At 48.1% G+C, this 27,693-nt stretch overlaps 1 protein-coding gene across 1 annotated transcript in view; it reads left to right on the top strand.

Annotated features, from left to right (window-relative positions):
• Positions 1-27,693, top strand: part of meis2a (Meis homeobox 2a) — an 86,476-nt gene that overhangs the window by 27,570 nt on the left and 31,213 nt on the right. Inside the window, exon 8 of the mRNA XM_061082630.1 lies at positions 9,118-9,263. Within this exon, the coding sequence (XP_060938613.1) occupies positions 9,118-9,263 (146 nt within the window). The remainder of the gene's footprint in view (positions 1-9,117; positions 9,264-27,693) is intronic.

Genomic DNA, 27,693 nt, shown 5'->3' with positions numbered 1-27,693 from the left:
AAAATAAATAATAATAATAGTAATCCTTACAATTTCAATAGGGCCTCACCTGTCAGTGCCTGTCAGTGCTCGGGCTCTAACTAGCTCAAATAGTCAAAACAAATATTTAGTATATTTTTACTGCATAAAACCAAAGGAGCGTGACAATCAGAGGGACAGCTTGGTCTGCAGGAAGTCGACGATGGCGTGTGGTGAACACATTTAGATTCTCAAGGTGGGCCGACGAGCCGCATACAGGAAGTGGTTTCCCCTTGTGTTAAAATAACCTTGGCCGCACTGTTGCCTGCTGCCGCCGTGCACCCTTCACAGCCCTTGACCCCCCGAGCCCAAAGCCCGTAAACCCGCTGTCCTTGACTCGCCGTAATGGGGGGGAGGGTGGGTGGGGTGGGGGTGGGGGGGTGGGGGTATTTCAAGGCAGGTTGAGAAGGGGTTATGGGTGATGAATTGGGTTTTTAGTGAGCTCATTAGGAAGCCAAACAGAGTTTAGACTGGCGGAGCGGCGCAACAGCACAGTAATCAGTTCTGCTCGCTTTGTTCCCTGCCTCCAGGACATTTGTGTGAGAAAAAAGAAAAGGGGGAGAGAGAGAGGAGGAGAAGAAGAAGAAGAAGAAGAAGTAAGGGGAAAAAAAAAGTTCATGGCATTTTGGCTGATGAGAGGGCTGCTGAGCAGAGGCTACAATCTGATGGTTGACTTGTTGATTTATAAACCTTTTTAATCCATTTACTCCACCGCCCCCCCCCCCCCCGGCTCTGGCTAGAAAAAAAAAAGCCCTAAACTGCGCTTTGATGCCACTGTCCGTCAGGTGTGGCGAAGATGTCTGTAACAAATCCAACTTTCCCTCCACTCCCGCTAGGAAAGACAGTGATTTTGTTTGTTTGCTCTTAACCTGTAATGGAGGGTGGAGAATCACTGCCGGGGCCGTAGTAACACATCGCCTCCAACCCGGGAACGCTGCTGTGAATCTCAACAAACCCACACGCCGTCGTATCTGGGAACCTGCACACACACACACAGCTGCTCTTTCAGGCGGTTTAGGTAGAAGACTTTGATATACAATAGTTCCTAACGGGGATTATAAAGCCATTTCTTTTACCCGCTCTGCAGATGGAACCACATGATGCGTCTACGTGCTCTCTCCATCTCTTTGTTTTCTGTCTTTATCTTGCATTCGCCACATTATCATTCCAAAGTAGAGCAGTCTTTAGGAAGCAAATAGTGTGGAAACAGCTTGTTCTGCTAATGATCGCGCTTGTTTCAATTCAACATAGCCCGACTAGCTTTTCGGGAAATACCTATTCTTTTAATATTTAATGCAGCATCAAAACCGTAGCATTTTAGGTTTGCGTGTTCTCTGTGGGCACCCGGCTCTGTTTTTCTACCATAACAATTATGAATTATATAGGGAGTCATATCAATATACACAGGTTTAATAATTTACGCAATTTCCAACAACCAAGAATAGCTCCGCTGCACAATATTTGGTAAGAAGGAGGAAAGAGAGGTTTATTTAACACCGTCACATCGGCGGGTTTGTGGGTTTGGTTTATTAAGAAACAAGGAGGTGAACCGAGATAACCTGCGAGACCAATTAGCCCCATTCGATTTGGAATCCAGGGGATGTGCGGCGGCGGCTGCGGCGGTTTCGTCGGCTGCGTAGAGGGGGGGTGGAGGCGGGTGGAGGTTGGGTGGAGGGCGGGTGGAGTTATCAGGGAGGCAGAGAGTGTGAAATGTCTGGTGGAGACCCAAAGCCCTTCATTAGCCACTGATCTCTGTCTGCTGAGTGAGGGGCAGTCATGGGCATCACAACTCCCTTTTAGTCCAACACCCCCCCCACCCTCCCCAAAAAGAGAGCGGGTCGGGGGGGTGGAGGGCAGCTCCCCCCCCCCCCCCCCCATCCCCTGCAATTTAGCCCTTTTGCCATTCATGCAAATTGGGTCCTGACATCTGCACAGAGCCTGCCTCCTTTCCCTTTTATACATCTTTATTCCATCTCTTCTCTTTGGATCTTTTTTTCTCCCTCCTCCTCAAGTAAAGCCCCCCCCCCCCCCCCCCCCCCCCTGTTTGGGCAGCACGGCCTGGTCTCACATTCTTTTAAACGTACATCTGTGTAAAAACTTTTTCCGTGTGTTCATAAACACATAAAAAATTGTTTTACGAAGCCGAGGGAAAAGTTTGAGGAAAGTACAAGATCCCAGGAGGCAGGAGGAGTTATTGTTTATCGCCATTGAAGTTTTAATTTACTGAGCAATAAGATAATTGTTGTTATAGATTATTATGGATCAGGTTCATCTCACAGGTAATGAATTCAGTCCAGACTCCTTCATCATGTGCGTTCTTTCCGCATCCAGCACTAAAGTTTTTTAGGTTTTTGGCAGATGATAATCTTCTGAAAGGATCAAGAGAGTTGGAGTTGCAGTAACGCTGGAGAAAAGGCAGTAACCAGGCAGCCTGCACCCCCCCCACACCTCCCGCCCTCTCTCCTTTCTGGACCAAGCCCTCGTCTTTAGCTCCGAGGGGGGGGAGAAACTGAAAGGGGGGAGTGTGGCTTTGCTCCAGCCCCATATCTTATAGGTTAAAAGGTAAAATAGCCTAAACTGGCTGTCAAAAACAAGTTTTACCTCCAACAACCCCCCCCCCCCCACTTCCCCTCCCCTCTCTTTGTCTCCAGCCTCACCCTCTATGGTAGGGACGTGCACGGGAGGGGTCAGCTCCGTGCACGGTGAGAGGAGGAGGAGGAGAGGAGGAGGAGAGGAGGAGAGAGAGGCCTTGTGTCAGTGGAGAGAGGCGATAGTTATCTCCAGCATTCCAGGGATGACAGAGAGATATCTGCCTGATGGCCGGGTTAGGGGGGCTTAGAGAAGGGGCGGAGAAGAAAGAGAGAGGAGAAGAGGTACAGGAGTTGTTGAGCAACTACCCCTCCACCCCTCCACCTCTCTACCCCCCATTCCATCCATCTCCCACCTTCCTTCCTTCCCTCCCCTGCCTCTCTCTCTCTCTTACTGCCTGACTGCTTCCCCACACATAGAAAAAAAAAAGCCCATCTAATTAGAAGCTCTTATTCCACTTCATTTAAGGGAACACTTAATGATGTGTTTTTGGGTTCGAGACAACTGCACATTACTTCTCATGCAAGAGGAACCCACTCAGTCGTGGCACCAGGATGCAGATACAGCTGTGTTTGGGAGATGGAGGTTTGTCCTCCTTTCTGTGGGTTGTCGGAAAAGTGGTCATCTGTTCTTCACCTTTTAGCCGGTGTCCTGGTGGTAAAGAGGAGGCGGGTCTTGACATCTGAGTTTGGCAGCAGGGGAGACTCGCGCGAAAAAGGAGAGAGTTTCTTGTAATTGCTCTGACAGGTTTTAGGGCTGTTAATGACTCCGGGCCCGAGCGCTACTACCAATTTGTCAGCATGCTTGCTGTTTACTAAGCTGTTGTTTTATGGTCCGGTGCAAAGGGGGGGGGGGGGGGGGGGGGGGGCGGCTGCTTGTTTAAGCACAGATCAGGAAATAATCAGCGTAAAACACACCGGCTGCAGTGGGTTGCACACTAACACCAGTTCCGTTTAGGGCCCTTCATCTACTGTATGGATCTGAACGAGCGCAGGAAACCATATGGCTTGTGGTGGTCGCACAAAAAAAAACACACACAAACACGCTGATAGGTTGCACCCCCCCCCCCGAAAATTGGACGCCGGAGTGTGTGTTTTATCGTGAAAGAGATTATGTTCTCCTCGTTAACACTCGCCTGCGTCGCATGTTGTGTGAGCGTGAAGCATATTGCTAGCATGTGGTTAGAGCCAGAAGACCTGTAATCCCCAGAGCAGCAGAGGGACGGCCATTCCACTAGTGTGAATAGAGCCTGGACGTGTTAGTGTGTGTGTGTGTGTGTGTGTGTGTGTGTGTGTGTGTGTGTGTGTGTGTGTGTCTGTGTGTGTGCGTCAGGAGCATGTGCTCCCCAGAGCCGGCAAAGACCCCTTCGTAAATCCAGAGTAAATAAAAGGGGGTAACCAGACGGACAAAAGAGGAGCCCCCCCACTGCTTCTCTCATTCGCTGCCATTTGGGGGGGGGGGGGGGGGACTGAATGTGCTAAACGCCGCTTATGTTGGCTGAAAAGTTGAGGAGAAAAAGAGGGAAAAAGGGAGGCTTCTAAATCCCCCTCTTCTTCTTTTCTCCTCATTCTCTGCAGCCAAGCCTGCGGGCCTGGAGGTGGTGTAATGGGAGGGAGGGTTGGAGGGAGGGGGGGGGGTGGAGGGTCCGGTCACTATGGTGGGCTGAGGTAGAGGAGGCCAGAGGAGCTTCTGCCCTACAACAAACCTCTTAGCTTCTGTCCCTAGCTTCTGTTCCCTTATTCTCCTCTCCTCCGTCTCACTGTCCTCACGAGTTCCTCTCTCCTTCTCCTCCTTTGGCCGAGCTTGGCTGAGCACTCTGACTAGTTTGGGTTGACAGGAGGGGGGCGTGGGGTGGGGGTGGGGGGGGGGGTCTGTTGTAATTAGTCACTTTAAACCACAGCTTCCATAAGCCACTGCCTCTACACTCTTGCTTCATTAGCCTGAAACAAACGCCGGGGCCTCCCTGTGCACAAAATCACCGCGCTGCCTTTAGAACAACACACACACACACACACACACACAACATCCACAGCCTGGCTTCCTACCCAGTGTAGAAACAACACAGGGACCAGTAAGTCTCGAGTGTTGTTTGATAACTAACCACGATTGGGTTTGAATGTGTCATAACTCATTCATGCACCTGTGTATATGGGAATGATTGAGCAGCGGAGGCAGCGTGTTCTTGGTGAACCGAAGTAGGTGTAACTCACAGTTAGGGTTGCAAAATTCCGGGAATTTTCAAAGTTGGAAACTTTCCATGGGAATTAACGGGAATAAACTGTAAATGTTGTGGGTTATTTATACTAACTGTATTTACCTTGTCATATACAGGCATAAACATAAACATTTTGTTTTGTCATAGGCTGATTTGAGCCCTGAGGAAACTTTGGGCACTTGACTATATGCTTCTGCATCGTTGTGTCATTCTTAACATAGGTCTTTGCACAGTATTTGCAAATGTACACAGCCTTTCCTTCTACATTGGATGAGGTGAAATGCTTCCACACATGAGATAGTGCACGTGGCATTGTTCTGTAGAATAAGATGAGAAAAAAGTTTGTAAAACACTAATGCAATGCAAGAGATATAAATAGTTAGCCAAACAATTGGAATCGTCTGTAAAAATATTTTACAATTGACGGATAAATGAATGGAAGTAGGCTAGATGAACAGATGAACAATCCTCAATCAGCATGCTAATATGTTTTTCCCCAGTAATATCATTTATATTATTTTCAAAATTCCCAAAATTCCTGAGCTTAACTTCCCAATGGAAAGTTTACCTTTGCAACCCTACTCACGGTTATATCCATAATGCTTCCAGGGCTGACTAGACCTGAGCAGCTCCCTCAGGGCCAGGGCGCCTCCCAGACATGAAGCATGATCTCCAGAGTCATTAACGCCCCCCCTCCTTCCCTCCCCTCCAATGTCCCACCTCACTCTCAGCAGAGAAACTTTATGGTAAACCAATTTTTGGGTGCGATTAATCCTGAAGCGACCCTGAGTGTGCCAACGTTAGATAAGCAGAGTTGCAGTGTGTTTACAGTCCTCTCCCGACCCGTTAATGAGCTCAGCCCTGAGACCAATTTACTCACAGGGAGATATATCTGAATGCATTTTTAATAACCACCCACTGGTGATGAGAGAGAGAGAGAGAGAGAGAGAGAGGGAATGTATGTGAGCGTATAATGCGCTCGCGGACTCGTGCTTGTTTGCTCGCCCGGCGCTGCTCGTTCACTTCCTCACCCTCGTTGTGTGCGGTCATTGTCGTCCATCTTGCCTGATTACACCCCCCCCCCCCTCGGTCTCTGTGCAGCACGGAAATATGCACAAACTTTCATTGCAAGCACTTTAGGTCAAGATATTGATAGAGCTGGCGAGGGAGAAGGAGAGGGGAAGAAAGTGAGGGAAGACAGGAAGAGAGTGGGAGAGAGGGAGGCTGTCTTTTTTTTTTTTTTCTGTCTCCAAGGGCGCTGCTTTTCCAGAAGTGCCCGGGGCTACACTCCAGCACCTCAGCTCCCCGAGGCCCTTCGGCTGCCTCCTAATAGCCAACCCCCATCTGTGTCACATGGCCAGATGATGGGACGCTTCCCCCTTGCTCGGCCCGGCACGTTTTTTTCCCTATCCCCCATTTTTTTTTTCAGAGTGCACATCCACGCAGGTTAGAATGGCAGAGTTGCCAGGGAACAGTCAGAAGCCATTAGCGTTTGGGACAATTTGCCCTGCAGCGTTCCTTCTCTCGCTCATAAGAAAGGAGTGGGGGTGGATGCAAAGCACCAGCTCTCCTTTAGATGTAATGAGGTTGTGGAAGTTGGGTCTTCTTTATTCTTTTTCTACTCCTTCTTTTTTTCTTCCTGCTTTTTTTCTTGTTCCCCTTTCTTTCATTCATTCTTTCTTTTGACCTTCTGTCCACGAGGGAGTTTCTTATTTCTGCACGCATAAAGTAAATCCACAGCAAAATATCAATACTGGTACTCGAATGTACTTCTTGAATGCCACACGTCTAACCTGTGCACACACGACAGTGTCGGCGAACAAGTGAGAGAAAGACAGAGGGAGAGAGAGGAGCTGAAAGGCTTGGAGTCTGGTTTCACCCTTGCGGGCTAGGGCAGGAGGCAGCGAGCATGCTGGGTAATGAAGTGACAGGTCAGTCTGTAAATACGCACGGGTCGCTCTGGCCCTGGCCGGGGGGGGGGAGGCTATCGCATTGCAGTGAAAATGGAAACGTCAATAAAATTAATCTGCCAGCCTTTTGGCCACTGTGTGGTTCCACTGGATGAGCCTCACTGCTCACAGCAGGGGGGGGGGGATTTGGAGAGTGGCTCGAAAAATCAACACAAAACCTCGCGGCACACAAACAAACAAGCAAAGTGTGTATCAACATTATTCAGTGGAGCTCAAAGCAAAGCAACAAGGGGGAGGGCGGGAGAGACTCACAGCTCACTGGTTGTGTTGTTGCTGGAGTTTTGGAAGCGGACCAGGGGAGAGCGAGTGGGCTTCCGGGTCTGGGTCGCGTTTCTCAGGAAGCCCCTCACAGTCAGAGCAGACCAGAGTTTATTGTTTTAGGCTTTCCTGGACAAGGATTCGTACTTAGCCCGGGATTTACGGCATTTGCCGCTAATGAATGCCCGTTCTACAATTACAACACCCCGAGTTTTGTGTCAGCGCTCCCACTCGTCCTTCAGAAGGGCGACTGCTCCTCTAGCTCCACACAGGGAGCGCAAAGTCGGCACTTCTCTGTTTGCCTCTTTCGTGTGGCTCTGCACTAATGATGTGGAAGGAAAACACCGTGCACAGACAGAGAGAGAAAGAAAGACAGAGCGGGAAGAGAAAAAGAGGGAAAACAAGGGGGAGGAAAAAGAAAAAGAAAGTGGGCAAAGAAGTAGGAGGAAGAGAGGGCCCCTGCTGTCCTTGTATTCTTCATTTATTTTGCATTTGATTACGCCGCCAGTCGGATCCTTTTTCTTTCCCCCCTTTTTAATGTTATTAGTTCAAATATTTATGCAAGATTAAGGCTTGTATAGGTGGCTGTGATTGATGCCTCCCCAAAAACAGGAGGACACGCGGGTCTGGATTTGGAGAACGTCAGGGTCCTTCTCTGCCTTGGTGGAGGAGTTTTTCAGATACATAATTTAGATGCCCTCAAGGAAGGCTTTCAAGGCATTGGTGCCCGGGGGCAAGAAAAAATAACTATGACTGTTAAAAGTAAATCATTTTTGCTAATGCACAATTAATGCCGGGGAAAGAAGGAAAGGCAAAGGGGACAAAGATGGAAACTTCGATTTAAAAGAGAAATCGTGCCGGGGTGTGTGCATGTTTTTCCTTCTTGAAATCAAACGCTGACGGACGTTAATGCAGGCGAAGCCGCCGCTGGCCTGTCATGCTAATCTTGTGGCGGAATGGGGAGGGGCTGCTAGGGGGGGAAAGGGAGACTTAAGAGAGTCAGGGTTTGGGATGGGGCTGGAGGGATGGGGGGGCAGACGAGTCCATTATGTGCATCCAAGTGCAGCAATGAAACCCCCCCAAATCACATCCCTACTGTAATGTACAGCTGACTTCCCTCAACTGCTAGTTGACTTGGCCATAGTATTTTATACTGACGAATTTTTTTATACCTTCTATTACTGTATATATATATATGCATATTTATTTCATTCTTATTTATTCAATGTATCAACTCTTTAATGTACCCTCGGCACCATTGTAAATGAGGGTCCTATCCCTCAATGTGTTTTTCCGAGGCTTAAATAAATATTCAATCACATACTCATGCGTGTCTCAACTGTACGCCGAGAATTATCATCTCCTCTGAGTTTTGTTTGTCTCTGCACGCAACGTGAATCCATGAATGTCTGTGTCTTACTGTACATAAGTCCTTCCTGTCCCCTTTGGCTCTCTCTCCCTCAGATGAAAAAAAAAAAAAAAAACAGCTCTACATTATGTCAAGCATGCAAATTTAATTGAATTAATGACATGAGTCCAAGCCTCCACTGGCTCTACTGTACTTGAAGGCTCCTCAGCCCCTTGTTCCTCTCCTCCCTTCCCTCCTCCCTTCCCTCCTCCCTCGTCCCACTGTAGAAGTGGAATGAGGAAACTAGTGTTTCAGTGTCCAACCATAACATTGGAGTCATTAACCCCTATTCCCCTCTGCCGTGCTCTGGGGTATAGAACAACTCGGCTAGGCCTCCGAGTAAACCCCTGGCTCTCTGTGCAGGCCTCTGTGTAAGGCCATCTAAATCCCTCTACCTCCATATCTCCACTACATAACACTGGCTTTGCTGCCGGCAACTCTCTCGGCCTCTGTGCGCTGCTTTCGGATTCCCTCATATGTATCTGTGGTATTTGTCCGTTTTATCCATCTTTCATGGGCCTTAAACTCCAGCTTTGACTGTCTGTGCGCTCGTGTTTCAGCTTTGAGAGTTTTGGAGATCAGGATGTGTGTTTTTTTCTGTGTGTGTCAGTGGTGTTTGTCTGGGATGTTATTTAACCCTGGGTTTGGTTTCCGTCCAGGAGATGGCTTAGACAACAGCGTTGCATCACCTGGCACAGGGGACGACGATGATCCAGACAAGGATAAGAAGAGGCAGAAAAAGCGTGGCATTTTCCCCAAGGTGGCCACCAACATCATGAGGGCGTGGCTATTCCAGCATCTCACGGTAAGCGCAGCCGCTGCTTTTTACACGTGTATGAAAAACAATCCAGATGGACACACATGCAGACCCAGAAAAGGGATTGCACACACACACAGACACACAAACCCACACAAACAGACACACAGCTGTCACACAGTCGTTACTGAGGGAGAGAGGGAGGGAGGGATGGCCGTGTTGTGATGCTCACCTGTCAGCCACCTGTCAGAGGGACACAGTGACCAGGTCAATCTAATCAGTTTGGACTGTTTACTCTGCTCAGCACACTTTGAGTTAGAGGGAGACGGACGAACCATTTGTGACGATGTAGCACAGAACGAGACGTGCTGCCTGGTGTGGGACGGACGTGTCTTCTCTGTGGACAATTGAGACAAAGACAGTTGTGTTTGTGAAGGTGTGGAAACATGCCCTGATTTTCTTGAACGTCCTTAAACCTGATCACTTAACGTCAAATATGTTCGTTTTTACGATAACTCCTACAAAAAACAACTAGAAAATGTATTTCTTAATTTAATGTCAGATATTGTGTTAGTATTATTTGTTTACTTAGAGTAAAACTTTTCTATCTAGGGGATTTGTTTTAAATGTTGGTCCTACAATTTTCTTTTTTTCGGTGTGTAATTGGTTAAGAGGGCAGAATCCCAGGCTAACAGCTACGTTGTCCCTTTCAATTCTTTCCCTGGAACGAGTGAAGATCAGTTTCATGCGTCTCAATCCGGTTGATTTGGTGGATATTGTAGCTCTTACTTGAGGTTGAGATGGTGCATGCTACCAGAATAGATCTTTATATCTGAGAGGAAACTCCAAACAGTGCAGTCACACAACCTCCACCACATTGGATTTGATATATATTCAGATGCCGCAGTAAATCAAACAAACACAAAAATACCCTTTGCTTTGCTGTTTTCTCTATGTGTCAGTGTGTCTGTCAAGTGTTGGAGCATAGGGGTGGACCACATGCCCCCCCCCCACCACCGTCACCACCACCACCACCGCCACCACCCTGCTCTATTGTCAGGACATTATCAGAACATCAGTCTGTATTGATTTTGCAATGCAGGTCAGATTTCAGGAGGAGGCGGCCACACCGGGACACATAAGCTGCTCCCGGAGCACGTGGCTCCCTGTCCCAGAGATGGAGGGACAGTGCCGGGGTGGGGGGGGGAGGGAGAAGTAGAAAGAGAGAGAGAGAGAGAGAGAGAGAGAGAGAGAGAGAGTGGAGGGGAGACTTAGTTCAGCTGTATGGGTCCATCCACACATTTAAGAAGGTCAGGAGCCCCCTGTGCCCCCTGTGCACCCCCCCTCCCCTTCCCCAAAGCCCCCCTGTACCCTGATTATCTAACCAAAAGCCCAAATAATGAGTGGCCAGCAAATACGGCCTAATTGAAAGGGCTGTAAATCCATTACATATTGGTCCGGGGATAATCAGGAGTGCTTTAATCACTTTTATCTATTCAGGAGCAGTGAAGCTGCAATAGCAAAGCCCTGAGCCGCGCCGGCCTTAGCGGCTCCACCACGCCGGTCTGCATGCTTATTATTCTCATCATTATCAAAATGACTTCACAGCTGTTCACAGCTCCACCGCTCTCTGACTGGAGACCTCTCACCAAAAAAGCGTACACACACACACACACACACACACACACACACACACACACACACACACACACAAGCTTCATTCAGAGGCTTGACGGCGGGAGAGTTTCGATTCTCTCTCTCTCTTTCTGCTTTAGGTATTTTTCCTCCTCCACCGAGCTTGCAGTGGAATACCTTGTTTGTGTATAAAGGGAGCAAACAAAAAAAGCCAAAATGGTTTATTTGAGTGGCATTTAGTGCGCGTTCATATTCGCGTGCACATAAACACACCTCATGTCAGTTTACAGTGGAAGTTTTTCCTCGTGTTTGGGACTCTCTCCTCTTGTGAAAGCCTCACAAAGCTCCAGCGCTCCCCTCCTCTCTGCAAAGGCTGAGAGAGAATGACGCATACAGAGCGTGTGGAAGAGTGGCCAACAATTTTCTTTTGAATTGTTTTAAAATTGAATTGAAAGAGTGGAAAGGAAAAGGAGGAGCTGTGGGGAAGCAGAATGCTGGGCACAGGCACGCTGGTTAATTTAGAAGGAGAGGAGCTTTCAAGGCCCTCCTTTTCTCTGACCCTCTCCTTTATCACATCCCCTGCTTATAGATGTTCTCTCCAATCTTTATTTGTTTCTTTTGTGCCAAGCCCTGGCCAGTCTTGTACAAATAATAATCCCTCCCTTTTAACCTGCCTTCATTTCTCCACTGAGGAAGAGGACTAATTGAATTATCCCCCTTCTCTTCTTCTCACCATCCAGTTCTCTCCCACCCATAAACTCTCTCTCTCTCACTCGCTCGCTCACACACACGAGCATGCCCGCACACACACACACACACACTCACGCGCCCATTAGCCATTCTCCTTTCTTTTAATTTGTTAAGCAAATGTATTTGCCAGCGCTGGATGCGTTTGTGTAAGGATGAATTCTCGGGGACTTTGGCCCCTGAATGGCCTATAGCGGCATTCTGCCATTCACGCATTCATTAACTGAGAGGTGAGGAGTGAAAGGAGCGGCCTTGCATTTTTCTCAAACGGCCGGGCCAGCATGGAGCTCCTCTTCCACGAGCCACGGGGGTCTCCCTACATATGTTCTCAACATCCAGCCATTGTTGCGTCCCCTGAAAAGCTCAAAAGGATCGGACCCCCCCCTTCAGACGCGGAAAAACAACACGGGCCAATAGTAACAACTGTTGGCTTTTGGATTCAGTATAACAAAATTGCCCTCTCCCCCCCCGCTAGCCCCCTCCCACCCTCTCCCCTCGCCTCACACCCCCGACCTCACACCCTCTTGAGAGAACTCGCAGGAAGGTTTTTCCTCAGGACAGTCACATGCACCTAGAAAAGTTATTTCAACTCATATTAACCATAAACTCCACTATTCCAACAGGACGTATTTAGAGTTGTTGATAGGGTTGCAAAATTACTGGAATATTCAAAGTTGGAAACTTTCCATGGGAATTAACGGGAATACACTGGAAATGTTGTGGGTAATTTATACTAACTGTATTTACCTTGTCATATACAGACATGAATATAAACATTTTGTTTTGTCTTAGGCTGATTTGAGCCCTGAGGAAACTTTGGGCACTTGACTATATGCTTCTGCATCGTTGTGTCATTCTTAACATAGGTCTTTGCACAGTATTTGCTAATGTACACAGCTTTTCCTCTTACATAGGATGGGGTGAAATGTCTCCACACATGAGATAGTGCACGTGGCATTGTTCTGTAGAATAAGATGAGAAAAAAGTATGTAAAAAAACACTAATGCAATGCCAGAGATATAAATAGTTAGCCAAACAATTGTAGTCGTCTATAAACATATTTTACAATTGATGGATAAATGTATGGAAATAGGCTAGATGAACAGATGAACAATCCTCAATCAGCATGCTAATATATTTTTCCCCAGTTATATCATTGATATTATTTTCAAAATTCCCGAGCCTAACTTCCCATGGAAAGTTTCCGGAAAGTTTCCGCCCCTATGCAACCCTAGTAACTCCTCAGTTACTCCATGAAGAGGCGGTGAGAACTCTGACTTATCTGATATTGAGGCCATATGCCCGAGCACTAGAGAGCATGTGACCTGGCAGCCTCCGATGCCCCATATGCCAAGCGGCTGCACAGATCAGCTGGTTTGAGCTGGCAGTAAAGGGTCAGACCGTCTCTCCACTCCCTCTTGCTCTCTCTCTCTCTCTCTCTCTCTCTCTCTCTCTCTCTCTCTCTCTCTCTCTCTCTCTCTCTCTAATACCCCCTCCCTCCCTCCCTCCGTCTCCATGAGTTTCTGGATGTCTTCCAGCCACATTAGTGGAAGGGAAATCCCAGAGTGTTGGTATAAGCTTTTCAATACGACAGGGAGATTATGTTATCAGAAAGGTAAACTTCTCTGTTAGAGGTAGAAATGTTCTGCTGCGCTTCGAAACGTGTCGGGCTGCAGAGATCGGGGGGGGAGGAAGTGAGAGATGGAGAGGAAGATAGAGGCAATGGAAGATAGAAGGAAGGAAATGATGAGGGGGGTGAAGAGAAGGAGAGATATCTAGAGGCAGTGATGGGAGTTTGTTTTTCTTTTTTCTAATTGTTGCAAAAAGGTGATGGGCTCTTTGTTTGTCAAAAGCAAACTTGAAAATCTACAATTAGCCCCTCGGTGCCCCCCCGGCCTTCCTTCCCCTCTCGCCCCCCCCCCTGCCAGCCCCCCCGCCAGCCCTTGCTCACCCCTGTAAAGACAAGGGTCGGCCTCGCAATGAAAACAGGAAGCACTCAGATACAAAGATACCACTCTGGGCCCTGGCCTTGTCTTTTTGACCGGTGTAAACCCCTCAAACACCTATGAAAATAAATAAGGGACCTCGGGAGCAAACTTGGCCGGTTGGGAGCACACGCGTGTTTGTGTGAGCCCAAAGGGGGGGGGGCGGGATTTGGGCGAGAGAGGGAGAGTGGTCAGTCAGACGAGTAAGTAGGTAGCCCTCTCCAGCATCAAGCGTCTCAGATGTTGTGCCGGGCCACCCTTTGGCTCGGGTGTTTGGGGAAATGCTGTTAAGCTGCTAAGCCAGGTGTATTGGTCCCCTGGGCTGCTTGAAAGGGAAGTGATACACCGCTCGGTCATTTGGACTGCTGAGGAGTGGGACTATATGTTCAGATAAGAAATGCTTACATCGGGTTTCTGGTTTTTAAATACACACGATATTTCTTGAGTGATCTGATAAAATAAAAATGATTGATTGCCCAAAAATTGCAGAAGTTCTGGGAGGAGGTGATGAGGGCAGATACGTGAGATCTTGAACTAAGACAGCTCGAATTGACCCACAACACTGATTTTGGGAACTACACCTTCAAGGGGGCTACGGAAAAAAACGAATTGTATACGATCAGAGTTATGATGCTAATTAGCCACAAAATGATCACAGTAAACTGGCTCAAGCCTGTTCAAATGAAACATTCTGTTGACATTTCACTGGACAAGCTGGACTGAATGTGAAGCTATGTGAACCCATTGGGATAACCCTTCTGCCATTTGTGTTTTATTTTTATTTTATCTTCACTTGAAATATTGTATGACAAGCTGTGTGAGACTCACTCTCAATGTAGTTGTTCTCATAAAACTTTGAAAAAAAATAATAAAAATGATTGCAGTGGCCACGTGAAACCTGTTAATACAGGTGCTAGCGTGAGTGAGAGGCACATTTGCATGGAGAAGAGTGCATTGTGCTGCAAACATCATTAGATACACTAGCAACTCCCCCACCCCACCCCTCCGCCCCACTCACACACACACACACACACACACACTCGCTCCCAATCCAAGCCCAACATAGCATTAGTCTCCATGACAACAGGGTGTCATCGTCAGGTCGAGCCCTCCTATGGGAGCTGCTCTCTCGACCGCCCTTTATAGACGCACATAAAAGAGCCAACTAGGGTCATTCACAAGACATGGGCCCGGGCGAGGCCGAACCCTGACAACGGATGTTTGTCGTGAACGATAAACAAGTGTACAACAAGTCGATCCCTCCGCAAAGGAGAGGGCATGTTGTTTGTGTAGACTAAACAGTCAGGCCCCGTAGTGTGTCCTCAGTTTTGTTTAAGCTCCTCTAGTCCTTCTAATCCGTGTGTGTTGTTCCAGCACAAGCAGCATTTAACTGGTGGAGACACACATCTGCAAACAGTTTGAAACACCAGGCCCTTCCTCCTGTGACGTCCCACTGCTCCGAGCTGTTTATTCCATATTTCTCATCTTTCCAGAATGGCACAGTATACTTTTTGAACATTGATTTTTGCTTAGTTTAATAGGAGTCATTGTATTTTTGGTTTATTTGGATTTCACAATGGTGATGAGAAATAAACTTTTTTAAAAGTTGGGAAAATCCTACGAGAAGTTGCATCGATCTTTGTGTGAGTGTTGCACATTCAAAGCCTGTTTGCTTTTCGCCTCCTCGGGTTGTTGTGTGAATTTTCGATGAAGAGGCGGTTGAGACAAAGGATGAGGGCTGCATGGGGGGGGGGTGTTGTGTTCAGGGGGTAAGAGCAAGGGTGAGGAGGGGGTAAAGAGGGGGCTCCTGAGGGTCACAGAGGTGGAAGCCTGGAGGAGGCCCACACACTAATCTGTCATGTGCTCGTTTGCCTCGGAGCCCAAAAGTCAGCTCTCCGGTCACCCGTGGCAACCCGGGCGACGGTTTGGTTCACCGCCGCTGCCCAAATGTGTGACTATCAGCAGGAGAAGAAGAAGAAGAAGGAGTCATCATGTTGCGTCTGGGACAATAGCCACCGCTTTGTGCGTGTGTGTGTGTGTTTGCAAAACAGATCTAAGTGACACTATGACAGGATAGTTTGGCCATGTTAAGCAAAGGAGTCATTGAAAGTCAGTGATAATGACTAAGGAGAGGGGGGGGGGTGAGGTTTGGTGTCTAGCTATTGTCTTGTCGTTGTGTTGTAGCGTTGGTTGCACAGCCGCCCTGGGGAAGGAGACACAAGCCTCTCCCCAGTCTGCCATCTGTTCTCCCAAAGAGGAGCTGACATGGACGGACCTCACACTCGAACACAAAACCCTCTGGAAATATTTACTCGAGTGAATTCTTCATCTCACTTTTTATTTAACAAATTGCCCCTACGTGTCAACAAGATGCTTTTTATTGAGGGGAGAGCGCGGAAAAAAAACGAATGTAAGTTAAGTTAAGGATCCAGTGACTTCCCATTTTCACAGGCTGTATAATTATATGACGGGCCGCATCAACTCCTGGTCTCATGGCCGAGTCGCCTTCTGTTGGCGTGTCGCGGCTCTGAACTCGCACGGGCCTTGTTTACAGTGGCTAGCCTCTCCGGAGCTGTAGTGCTAAATTAGAAAACAATAAACCCTAATTTGTTTTCACGCTTCCGTCTTCAAAACCTTTACTCTTTGCCCCCTGGTTCCAGATCTGTCGTGGTTCCACTTCACAGCCAACGTGGTTTATATAAAGCTCGGCACATTAACCTTTCAGAAGCTCGTGTGAAGAGGAGGAAGCTCGTTCGCGGCTCCTGTTTTAACTTTTCCGCTCCTGTGGGCTCGCTTATGCTCCAAATGAGCATCATGTTATTGTGCGTATGGAAATGCAGGGATAACTGTGTAACCCCACCGCTGCTCCTCCTCCTTTCCACCTCGCGCTCAGTTTCCTCTTCCCTCCCTCAGTCTTAATTTTCATCCCTGCTGTTTGCATCTTAATGCAGGTTGTTAAATGAAGTAGCAGAAATGAGTGCTTTCGCGAAGGGACTGTTTACGACACGCTCCCAACTGCATGGAGGTGATTAAGCTCGGTGAAACTGCACGGTGTTTGCCAAAGAGGGGGAAAAGGAAACAGCAGCCTGCATCATATTCTCCAGTAAGACAACAACAAATTAGAGAGAATAAAGGATTGATTTCACAATTTTGATGCAATGGTAATGGTAAATGGATCTGTATTTATATAGCGCTTTTCTAGTCTGATGATGACCACACAAAGCGCTTTACAGTACAGTTTCACATTCACCCATTCACACACACATTCATACAGTGCATCTATTCGCAGCACTTAGTTATTCTATGGGCCATTCAGGGTTCAGCATCTTGCCCAAGGACACTTCGGCATGCCCCTCAGCCTCAGCCGCAAGAAAACTTGTCCCTAGATGAGGTTTTGTCCTTATTTTCTATAAAATTTTAAACTGTAATGCTATGAAAAAAATGCCTCGACCATGACTTTCTCTCTTAAGGATCATATAGAGAGCACCCATACTGGTGGAGAGTTGCTACTGCAGCTGTCTCCGATTTGTAAATCGCTTAACTTTTCAAAAGTAATTTCCTTCCCGTTCGTTCCCTCTTTTTTATGCTTTAATTTAGTTTTTTTGTCTTATAAACACCTGTTAAGCCCATTCTTTAATGCCCATTTCTTTAAATCCCTTATTTAAAGAAATGGGCATTTTCTTTAAATGAGCTTTGAGTGCGGGATGTCCCCATGGACGCCGCAGCATGAGTTCCAGTGGCCCCTGCAGAGGTGACTGCACGGACCCTGACCGCAGCAGAGCACAAACAGAGCTGGGCCCATGGAGGCCGGTGGGATTTATACACTCACAGCTCTGAGAGGGAGAGACCCTCCCTAGAACACACATGCACAGAGCTGAGGAGACTTCTCAAAGAACCCTACACTCCACTGAGAATAGGCCCCAGCGCGGCACAGCGGCGCAATCCACTGCTGTAGTCATAACATTGATCCGCTGGCTGGGACCCGCCTGAGCTGACTCTGAGGGAACTCGGGCTGAATGACGTCATGTTGCAATCAGGGACTCCACAAGGTTTAGTCTGTGATAGCACACATGCCCCTGGTGGAAAAGCAGGGTTATTAAGATGGTGGTGGCAGATTCGGGTGCCATTCTCCCCTTTTTCTACACTTTCAGGGTTATCTTACTCATAACAAAATGTATAAGAGGATTTTGGTTTCACATCTTAGAGCTAGTTTCCTCAAATTACCCCTTCCCCTTGCAGGGGTACCGCCCTGCAGGCTGGCCTCAGCTCCCCACGGGTTGATTGCCGGGTTGTGGCGAGAGCTGCGAGAACGGTGGCTGCTGCCGCTGCCGCTGCGTGCCGGGGACCACGGAGGCCAATGAGATTCTGCTTCAGGCCTCCGAGCTGCCCCGGCGTTTTGCTTTGATATTCATATCACACCAAGGGGAGAAAATGCAAAAAGGGGGAAACGGAGCAGCACAAGCATTGAAACGGCAAACCAGGCTGAAGAAGGGAGGGAGGGAGGCAGGGGAAGAGAGGAAAGGTGGAGCGATGGAGGCACTGGGTAGAAATCAAAAACAGACCGTGTGTGTTGCACTGTTTGGTTTGTCATGGGACTCTGGCTGCATCAAATCCCACTCCTGCCATTTTGTGTGATTTTTTTTTTTCTTCACTCTTCCCTCCCTCGCTCTTCTCCAATGCATGCTTTTGTTTTGCCCGGCGCTCAGTCCAGGGGCAGGCAGTGGGATTCCTGCACAGTGGGGTCCTTATAACTGGGAGCCATGTCTCTTGTTCTCACCTCTTCCCCCCACTTCCTCACCTTTTCATTTTTTTCCCCCTCCATTGATATCCTCTCTTTTCCCTCTCTGAACATATGGACTGGTTTTTTAAGAGAGAGCCCAGTCCACATCAAAGCCTGAGGCTGAGCGGGTCAATTTGTTCCTGCTTTACCCGGCTCTTCCCCCCTCCACCAGCCTCGGCGGACCCTCCCTGCACCGCAGCCATTTACCCAGAATGCTCCATTGCCCAAGCAGCTCTGCCTAGCATATATATTGAGCCATGAGTTGTCAGGGTCTGTTGTGCAGATAGAGTAGACCCAGTTCATGTCAGAGCTCTCATTTTCTCTGCAGCCGCATTACCCTGAAGATCATGTAAAGCTATATCTATATATAAGCATGTGTGATAGATACCAACCGCTGTATCAAAAAAAAGCTGATAAGAACAAACAGATGGAAAGAGGAAGAAGAGAGCCAAAGAAAGAAAATCAAATAAAAGAAATAAATAAATGTATAAATCCAAATCTAAGCAGAGCAGGCCTTGGCTCCAGATGTGAATCTCTCTGAATATTGATTGTGGGTGGGGGGGGGGGAAAGCCAGTGCCCCAAATCCCCCGGGCTGCAGCGACTGACACACAAAGCACCTCTCTAAAGCCCATAAACCAGCTTGTACAATTATTTAGATAAAGAGGGCATCAACAGCAATGTATGCCTCCCAACCCAGAACCTCCTCCTTGGCTCTCTCGCTCCTGCTCCTCCTCCTTTCCCTCTCTTTTTTCTCCATCCGGCATGAAGATGAAGAAATGCAAAAAGGGGGGCAAATGTGTAATTAGCCACACGTTTCTGAATCCTCCTTAATGTTCATTACTGAAACCAGCGGCAATTACTAGTTCAAAGGGGTTTAGGGCACCCGCAGCCCGCATAATCAGTCGCAAATTAAGCACCGCTCATTTGTCACAGCGCAGCACGCATGCTTGTATGTGCACACAGACACACACACATGCTTGTATGTGCACACAGACACACACACACACACATGCATGCGTGCTGTCAGAGTTGAGTCATAGACAGGCTGACAGGCATCAATTCCCGCTCAGACACAAATCTCAGTTCCCCCAAGGTGCCGGGTTAGGTCGCCCAATCCTCTTACGCTCTGATGCTTTGTTTATGCTACGAGACGGTAAACAGCAAACACCTTCACCTCAGCTTGTTTGTCATTATACAGTAGCCGACTCACATTCATCCTCTTATAGGTGTCCTGTTTGCACTTACAATCCCCGCCACCACCTGGCCCTTCCTGTTTCCATTTTAAGATCATTATTTTTTTTTAAACCTCTCCCATCTCTCTCTGAACCCGTCTCTCCCCACCTGGCTGTGTGTGTCTGCAACACGTGACAGTGTGTGTTTCATGTCTGCCCCCGGAGGTGTATCTCGGTTACCTCTGGGGCCGGGTCACAATGGCTAATCCTGTCTTCAGGTGGCTGTTTAGCACACTGAGAGGAGAGCTCGCAGAACCGGAGGTGAGCTCCTGTTACAGGACTCCCTGACCAGGGGTCACCTCTGACACTGTCTGACACACACATGTACAAGTGCGCGCACACACACAGACCCACACACACACACAAATACACAAACATGCAAGTCCTGGCAGATAGGTGAGAATACTTGCACATGCATGCACACACAAATCTGCTTTTCACACACAAACAACGTCACTCAGACACTTTGAGCCTGCTTATCGATCCCAGGCGGCTCAGCCTTCCTTTCTCTCCCCCCCCCCCCTTGTTCTTCTTTATCTACTGTACTGCGTCTCTTCTCGTCTTTCCTACTTCTCTCATTCCCAGATAGGTCAGAGCCTTGTTCCCATTAGGATTCCCTGATATGATCTCCATGAGGACGTGCTCCGGTGGCCATGCGTTGCTTGTCCTGCCCGGCACCCTCATTGTTTAAGTTGCTCTCACACAGGGACACAGTCGGGTCTCCAGGGAACTGAATGGAGCCCTATCATGTGTGGCTCTGCCGCGGCGTAGTGGGAGAGGGAACTCATTTTTCACCGGGGGAACGACATCCATCTCAGCAGCCAAACGCTGGCTGTTTCATTAAGTAGCCCATCCAGGCAGACAGATGTGCTCACCACACAGCCATGTTTGCCTATGCAAGAGCGTGTATTAACCCACAATCCTTTGGGGGAGATTAATAGGCTACCAGCCCCTTTCCATTGATTATCTTCATGCTATTTTCTCCTCCTTTCCTTGGCTAGATATTAAAAACTAATGAAGCCTATTGAAAACGAGAAACCGCAAGACTCTTCACGGATCATTTTCGGTTATTTGGACTCAAACAGAGAGGGATCTCTTTAAGGCACAGTTTGAATCGAATTAAGAAAATAAATGTGGAGAGCAGTGTCGAAGAAGCAGGAGGAGAGAGAGAGAGAGAGAGAGAGAGAGAGAGAGAGAGAGAGAGAGTGACTGTACAAAAGATTTGTGTTTAAGAAAAAGACAACTCTATCTCTGACACATGGAGCAGATGTTAGCAATTGCAGAGCATAGCAAAGCATTCCTAGTGTTGGAACCACGTCCTAATTGCCATAATGGAGGTGGTAAGCGCTGACAGTAATGGAGTCGTGGGGATCCATCCCCAGCAACCTGAATTAGGGGCCACTTGGCGGATCCACTTCAAGATGGGCTGAGTTTTTGTTTAGTTTTTTTGTCAGAAAACCCTCGTTTTTGCGATTCATGCAAACTTTTTTTAATCCTGCTTATTCTGGGAAGATAAATCTGCGGCCTGATCATCTTTCTCACCCCTGAGACCTCAACAGGAGAAGCTGGTGAGGAGGATGTGGGTGTGAGAGAGAGAATGCACCGGGGGAGAACCTGGGCGGCGAGTGAGCAAAGAGTTAAAAGCGCCCATGTGATGGGTTCACCTCTGCACCAGGCTTGGTGAAAAGGCGGCGGGGTGCTGTCGGGGAAAATGACTTCCTGAGACATTACCATCAATCACCAGACAGGTCAGGCCCCCCAATCCCGCCATCAGGATGGAGGAGAGGAGAGGAGAGGGGGATGGGGATGGAGGATTAGACTAGAGGGTCGAAAACAGAGAGGAAGACTGGTTTAAGGCTTGTTGGGGGAACAGACTATTAACAATCTCTTTCTCTCACTGTCTTGACTGTTTTATGTCTTTCTCTTCCTCGGCCTATCTGTCTCTCTGTGTCTTTCTCTCTTTTCTATTTTCCGGTCCCCCCATAAAAACGGCTGCCCAGGCATTCAGGAACAGCCCCCGCTGGTCAGAGTCCTCTCCCTGGCTCAATTGCATCATTAATTATTCCAAAGGCACTGGGCTAGAAGCAAATCGAAAGAGGGGACGAGAAATGGAGAGGGAGCAAGAGTTAGATGGGGAGACGGGGTGGACAGCTGTCTGACACCCCCCAGTTGGTCTTGCTCTCGCTCTCTTTCTCCCTCCCTGTCTCTTTCTCTTTCTGCAAATGAAGGATGGGAGAGGGGAGGGACTTGGGTTACCTCAGTGAGCGGTTGTGTTACATTCCTGCGAAGGGAAGGAGTGTGGGGGGGTGGGGGGGCGACGACGGTGGTTCAACGAGTTGTTGAAAAGAACACAGACGCTTGTCAACAGCCTCCGAGCCAGGGAGCCATCAGGCCTTTGCTTTAGGCCCCGGAGGTCAATGACCTTGCGATGCACCCAGATAGAGAGAGGTAGAGGGAAACAGGAAAAGGGAGAGAGAGAGAGAGAGAGAGAGAGAGAGAGAGAGAGAGAGCACCACAGACAACAAATCCATCCACCATACGGTACATGTCACCGCTTGTCCGCGCCGGAGGTCGGTCAGAAGCCTCCAAAATCTCCCAAATCCTCTCTCGTCACCAATAAACCAGTCGTACGTGAGCCGCGGCCGGGCGACTCCGGATCAGGAAGAGGAGAAGAGGCCGCCGGAGAGACTGAGAAAAAAACGACAAGCGCTGGCAGTCACAGGCAAAATGGCCCATTAGATTTAAGGAGTAAAAGTTCATCAGCTTTATTAATGGGAAGGTATATAAATGAAGTATGAATTACCTGACTTTTATGGAGTGGCGAGAGTGAAACTGGAGTGTCTTATGATCTAATGTTTTAGTGAGCTGCTCTGAGCGCTCTGATGAGCCGGCTGCAGAGAGGAGGAGGAGGAGGAGGGAAAGAGAGAGGGAAAGAGAGAGAGAGAGGGAGTGAAGTGTGCTGGGGTCCCCTGAGTCCAGCGGCTGGAAGGTTGCCTGATTGTTGCTAACATGCGTAGCTGATCGGGTTAGCTCGCAGACAGGGACGTTTGCAGCTTCCAGGCTTATTCTTTGCGTGTCATTAACTAGAGAAGTACAAAAATTGTCAGCACAAAAAAAAACGGGGAAAAAAAAAAAGGTCAGGCACATTTTTGACTTTGTCGCTCTTGCACACACGCGAACACGAGGACGCCGCTGAGGCCAAACACTCCCGCGGTTGCACATGCACACTTGTGTTTATAAACACGCATTCATGCACACATACAGTATATGCAAGCACACACACACAGACACACACACAAACACACACATGCTCCCCACCATCCTGTAATAAGCGGTAAGCTGAGCTAGCTGATGGTCATCCTCCCATGGGGCTGCTGGGTGGCTGCCAACTTCCTGCCTGCTTTGTCAGTGGATAAAGCCCCTAACAAACGAGAGGGCTGTAGCTAGGCAGGCCAGCCAGGTCAAAGGTCACCTCGGCCCCCGGGCAGGATTGAGCCTAAGAGCACTACAAGGAGAGAGGGAGCAGGAGAGAGGATGGAAGAATGCACTTAAAGATTGGTTGCTATTAACCAGGCCTAAAAGCTATATTTTCTCTTCTCTTCTCTTCTCTTCTCTTCTCTTCTCTTCTCTTCTCTTCTCTTCTCTTCTCTTCTCTTCTCTTCTCTTCTCTTCTCTTCTCTTCTCTTCTCTTCTCTTCTCTTCTCTTCTCTTCTCTTCTCTTCTCTTCTCTTCTCTTCTCTTCTCTTCTCTTCTCTCCTCTGTGGCGGCGGCACCTCATAAAGGCGTTTTAACTCCCATCACATGTCGTCTCTCGCCTTTGAGCAAGGCTAAGAAAGTGAAAGATCCTCGGGGCGTTTGTCAGTCCACACCGTCCCGTGCAGCCAGCCGCCCCCGGGTGTTGAGCAACGACAGGAGATGTCTCCTTGACTCGTCCGCCCCTGGAGATGAAAAGAGAGCTCGGAAAAGATGTGCGCCCCTGAAAGGCAGAAAAAAAAACGGCATTCAGTAAAAAAAGAGAGAACAGACACAACAGGTAGGGACGGGTGCTGACTGATCAGGGTTTGGCTGGCTTTGTTCCATGGAAGCACTTGTGATCTCACATGAATGCACCTATGGTTACCATCAGCCCTGCTCCCCTGTCTCACTGACAGGGACGGGATCTGAAGTGTCTGTCTGTCTGTCCGGGGCCTGAGAGCGTCTCTCACCGGCGGAGGATGGAGACTAGAAAAGAGAGGGAGACGCTGACAGAGACGAGAGAAAAAAGCTTTCCTTCCACCCCAGCTGTCCATTCAGAGGGAGAGAAAATTTGACATGGTTGACTTGAACACATTTAGCATCATTAGCAAACAGGAAGTGTCGCCTGCAGCTGTTTTCTAGCGGGGGAGGAGAAGGGGGGGGGGGGGTAGTGTTCCTGCCTGCACTGTAATGGACAAATGTTGCCCAACATGTTTGCCTTTGATTTTTTGACCTGGAAACAGAAAAATTGACATTACAAATGTCCTATGATATCTCCCAAATTGGCTTGACATTCCGTAGCCGGCCCCCGGGGGGGTTCGTGTTTGTCCTCTGTAAGTGGTTGTGCTCTTGTTGTCGTGCCTACAGGCCGGCTATTAGAACGCACTGGCCTTTCTCTGGAGAACGCCGAGTCTCAAAGAGGCGGAGAGCGAGAGACTGGAGAGAGAGAGGGAGAGCGCTAAAAGAGGTCTTGGTTGTGTATTTGAATACTTATGCTCATTAAGTTAATGCACAATGAAAGGGAGAACCGTCAAGTGGAAACTCTCAGAAGCTCCTATTTGAAGAGCGAACAAACCCCCTTTTTTTTCTCTCCCTCTCTCTCTGTCTCTCTCTTTCTGCGACCCGTCTGTCCGTCTCTCCGCAAATTAATCTGTTACCATTTCAATTGAAGATCAGCCCCACTTTACTGTGACTTAGGAAGTTAAACAAAGTCTGCAGAACACAATGGAGACAGAGGATAAACCTAAAGAGACCCTGTATGTTAATATTAAGTCCTTTTCCCAACAGACTTTATCATCAGGCTGGAGGTTGTAAGTGCTTTACTGTTTTCCCATTGGTCCCCTGTGCTTTCCCAGCACTTTCTTTGGAGTGGCTCGTAAGCTGCAGTGTACCTCAAAGGTGTCTATAGTGTAAATATATTTGATTTAGAACACTTATTATTATTTAAGTACATATGAAGCGTCAAAATAAAAAAAATTTGAGTTCTGGTGAAAACTTTTTGGAATTACAGAAACATAAATGATTTTTTCCCCATTTGGAAGTAATGGAGAGTTAAAAGGACCATTTTAAGTGAAGACCTTAGACATTTTGGACAGTTCCAATTGGAAATAATAGGAAGTTAAAATTAAAAGTATAACACATATATGTTTATTTTTGTGAGGACCAATTTAAGTGAAGACCTTAGACATTTTGGCCAGTTCCCAGTTTTTTAAAAGCGCGTTTGAGGGTTTTAGGTTAGGGTTTGTATTAGGTTAAGATTAGGCTGATGGTTAAGGGTAAGGTAAGGGGGTTAAGGAATCCACTTTCCCAATGAGTGTCCTCACTAAGATAGAAGTACAACAATGTCTGTGCAGAACATCATCTCTTTTATTTTTACAATGTGTGCATATGTCATTTAAACCAGTGCTGATGTTGATTCAGAGGATTAGTTCATTCACTTCACTCCAGCTTTAGCGTGTGCTCTCCCTGACATAATGACTGACAACAGTGATAAGTGTTGTGGATATGAGTTTTTTTCCCATGCAAGCAAAGTGGCTGGATTTTCTGCTTTGACGAGGCCAACAGGTCCCTAATGATCTGCTCACAGGCCCTAAAGGTCCCTCGTGGAGGCAGGACCAATTATCTCAGTCCCAGCATGCAACAGCATAGACTACAAACCAACAGGAGATTCATTCGTGGGAGAATTATGTAAAAAAAAAACGGGCTGGTTGAAATTTGATAGGAGCAAAACCCTTTGTAGGAGCAGGATCCTTTGGCTCAGCTGTAGTCACTGCTACAATATGTTTTAAAGCTTTCTGGAGAGCGAGCGGTGAGCACGGCTGTGTGTTGACATCAGGCGAGCTGGGGGGAGCAGAGCAGAACAGAGCTGGGTGCCCCTGAGCAGGCAGTTACCACAACAAAGCCAAAAAGACTGGTCTGAAAAACCAGGCCAAATTCCTGCCCTCTAGGACCTGGCTTAAAGCTCGAGCGGAAACTTTGAAAAGAGGGGGACGGGATGAGACGAGAGGAGAGGAGGAGAGGTGGAGTGGAGAGGATGTGAGACGAGGGCCAGGCGGGTTAGCCGTGTACAGCGAAGGAGAGGAGAGGATAGCTGCTGGGGCCGCGAGGAGTACGGCGGGAGAAGGAGAGAGAGAGCAGGCCCCTGCTGTAAGGATGGAGGGATCGTATTCCTCCTCTTGAAAGCAGAGGGGCAGCCGTGTGGTAGGAAAAGAAGCCGTGAACTCGATCTGACGATTAAACAGGCTCATCTCTGTGGCTGCAGGCCGCAAACGAGACCAGGTCCTCGACTGCTGGCTAACACGCTGGGTGGAGCTCAGTCCATCCTTGTTTGGGGGGGAATTTAGCAGATTTCTACGCAGATAATCAACAGCTTTTCCCATTTTTTGTTTTTCTTTATTGGATGAAAGCGATATCATTATGCATGATCTCATTCGTAAACGTTCTCCTAAAAAAAGCAGCTCCCCTCTCCTCTCGTTGGTCGATCCTCTAAGTCTGGAGGTGCATTGGGATTGTGTGGGAGTGATTGCTATTTAGCCTCGTGGAGCTCGCTACAATCAGATGCCTATATCTCGCATATCCTCCAGGGCTCCTTCCTCACCCTCATCCCTCCCACCTTCCTCCTGACTCCCCTCACCCCGCTTTACCGTTACTGTAGCTTGGCAGACGAGCAGAGCGGTTGTGCCGTAGAGCTTCTCTACAACCTTGCACCATCTCCAGTGAACATAAATTAATGGTGTAGAGCAAACAGGCTGCTGGCCCGGGTCCAGGAGCTGGCTACAGGAGCCCAGCCAACGATTGTTGTGGGGGGGCCGTGGCAGCAGCAGCAACAGCAGTCGTAGTACTGATGCACTGCCAACCGACCGGCCGGCCAGCCAGCCAGTCAGTCAGTCAGGAGGCAGACAGACAGACCGGGGGGGCTCTCTCGCTCTATTAGAGATGCCGCCGGCCCAGCCAGCGCTCCTTGTATTTGCAATCATCAGTGTTTTTACTGTCAATAGGTCGGTCTGCCGAACGCCTTTACACTCTGAGGAAGCTCTGGAGTCTGGATCGGGCGAGTAGTGGTATGCTCTGAATGCAGATTGCGCGAGGTGCAGATACGGATGTACTTCCATTTGCTGTTATCAGGGGCTGGCATGCAGTGCGTGCGGTTTGTAGGTTGGCATCATGTGAGTTCTGTTTATAAGTTGGCTGTATCTGTGCGTGTAAGTGTGTGTGTGTGTGTGTGTGTGTGAGAGAGAGAGAGAGAAATGCGGAGCAGCAGGGTTGAGTCATGTGGTATTCTTGCTTGTTTTCAGACTGTTCCCAGGAAGCGGTGTAGTTTCTGGTAAAATTAAACAAACACCCAAAAAAACCTGAGAGTGACTGAGAGAGAGGGATGGGAAGGAAAGAGAGAGAGAGAGCAGTGGAGATAGAGATGAAGTTGATGGAGATAAATCGAGATAAATATGAAAACAATAATGGAACTTTTTTTCATTATTCTAATTCGGGACGAGTAATTCTTTGCGGGTTTTTTTGTGATGGATTTGAAAATTTGATTCTTTCATCACCGCGGAAATTTGAAGCACTTCTTTTTTATTTTAATTGACAATTGTCAGTCTATTTGATGTCTGGAGACAGAAGTAATTAACCGTATCCATTTAAATCACCAAAAACTGTCAGAGAACTGCAGCTAAGAGCCAGATATTGCTCCGTGCAGAGTAAACACTCGTGATGGATTCGGAAAAACTCCCAACTGGATTTATTTGTCATATCTGTTTGATCTCCCGGTAATGCCGATGTGCATTCAATCTCATTGTCATTTGTCAAAGGAGCCGATTGTAACGTTAATAACGACGGCAACTTGATATTTAAAATGTGCCAATCT

Source organism: Limanda limanda, chromosome 12, assembly GCF_963576545.1.
Source record: "Limanda limanda chromosome 12, fLimLim1.1, whole genome shotgun sequence".
Taxonomy (NCBI): domain Eukaryota; kingdom Metazoa; phylum Chordata; class Actinopteri; order Pleuronectiformes; family Pleuronectidae; genus Limanda; species Limanda limanda.
The sequence above is the reverse complement of the archived record's forward strand: the minus strand, read 5'-3'. Positions and strand labels throughout refer to the sequence as shown.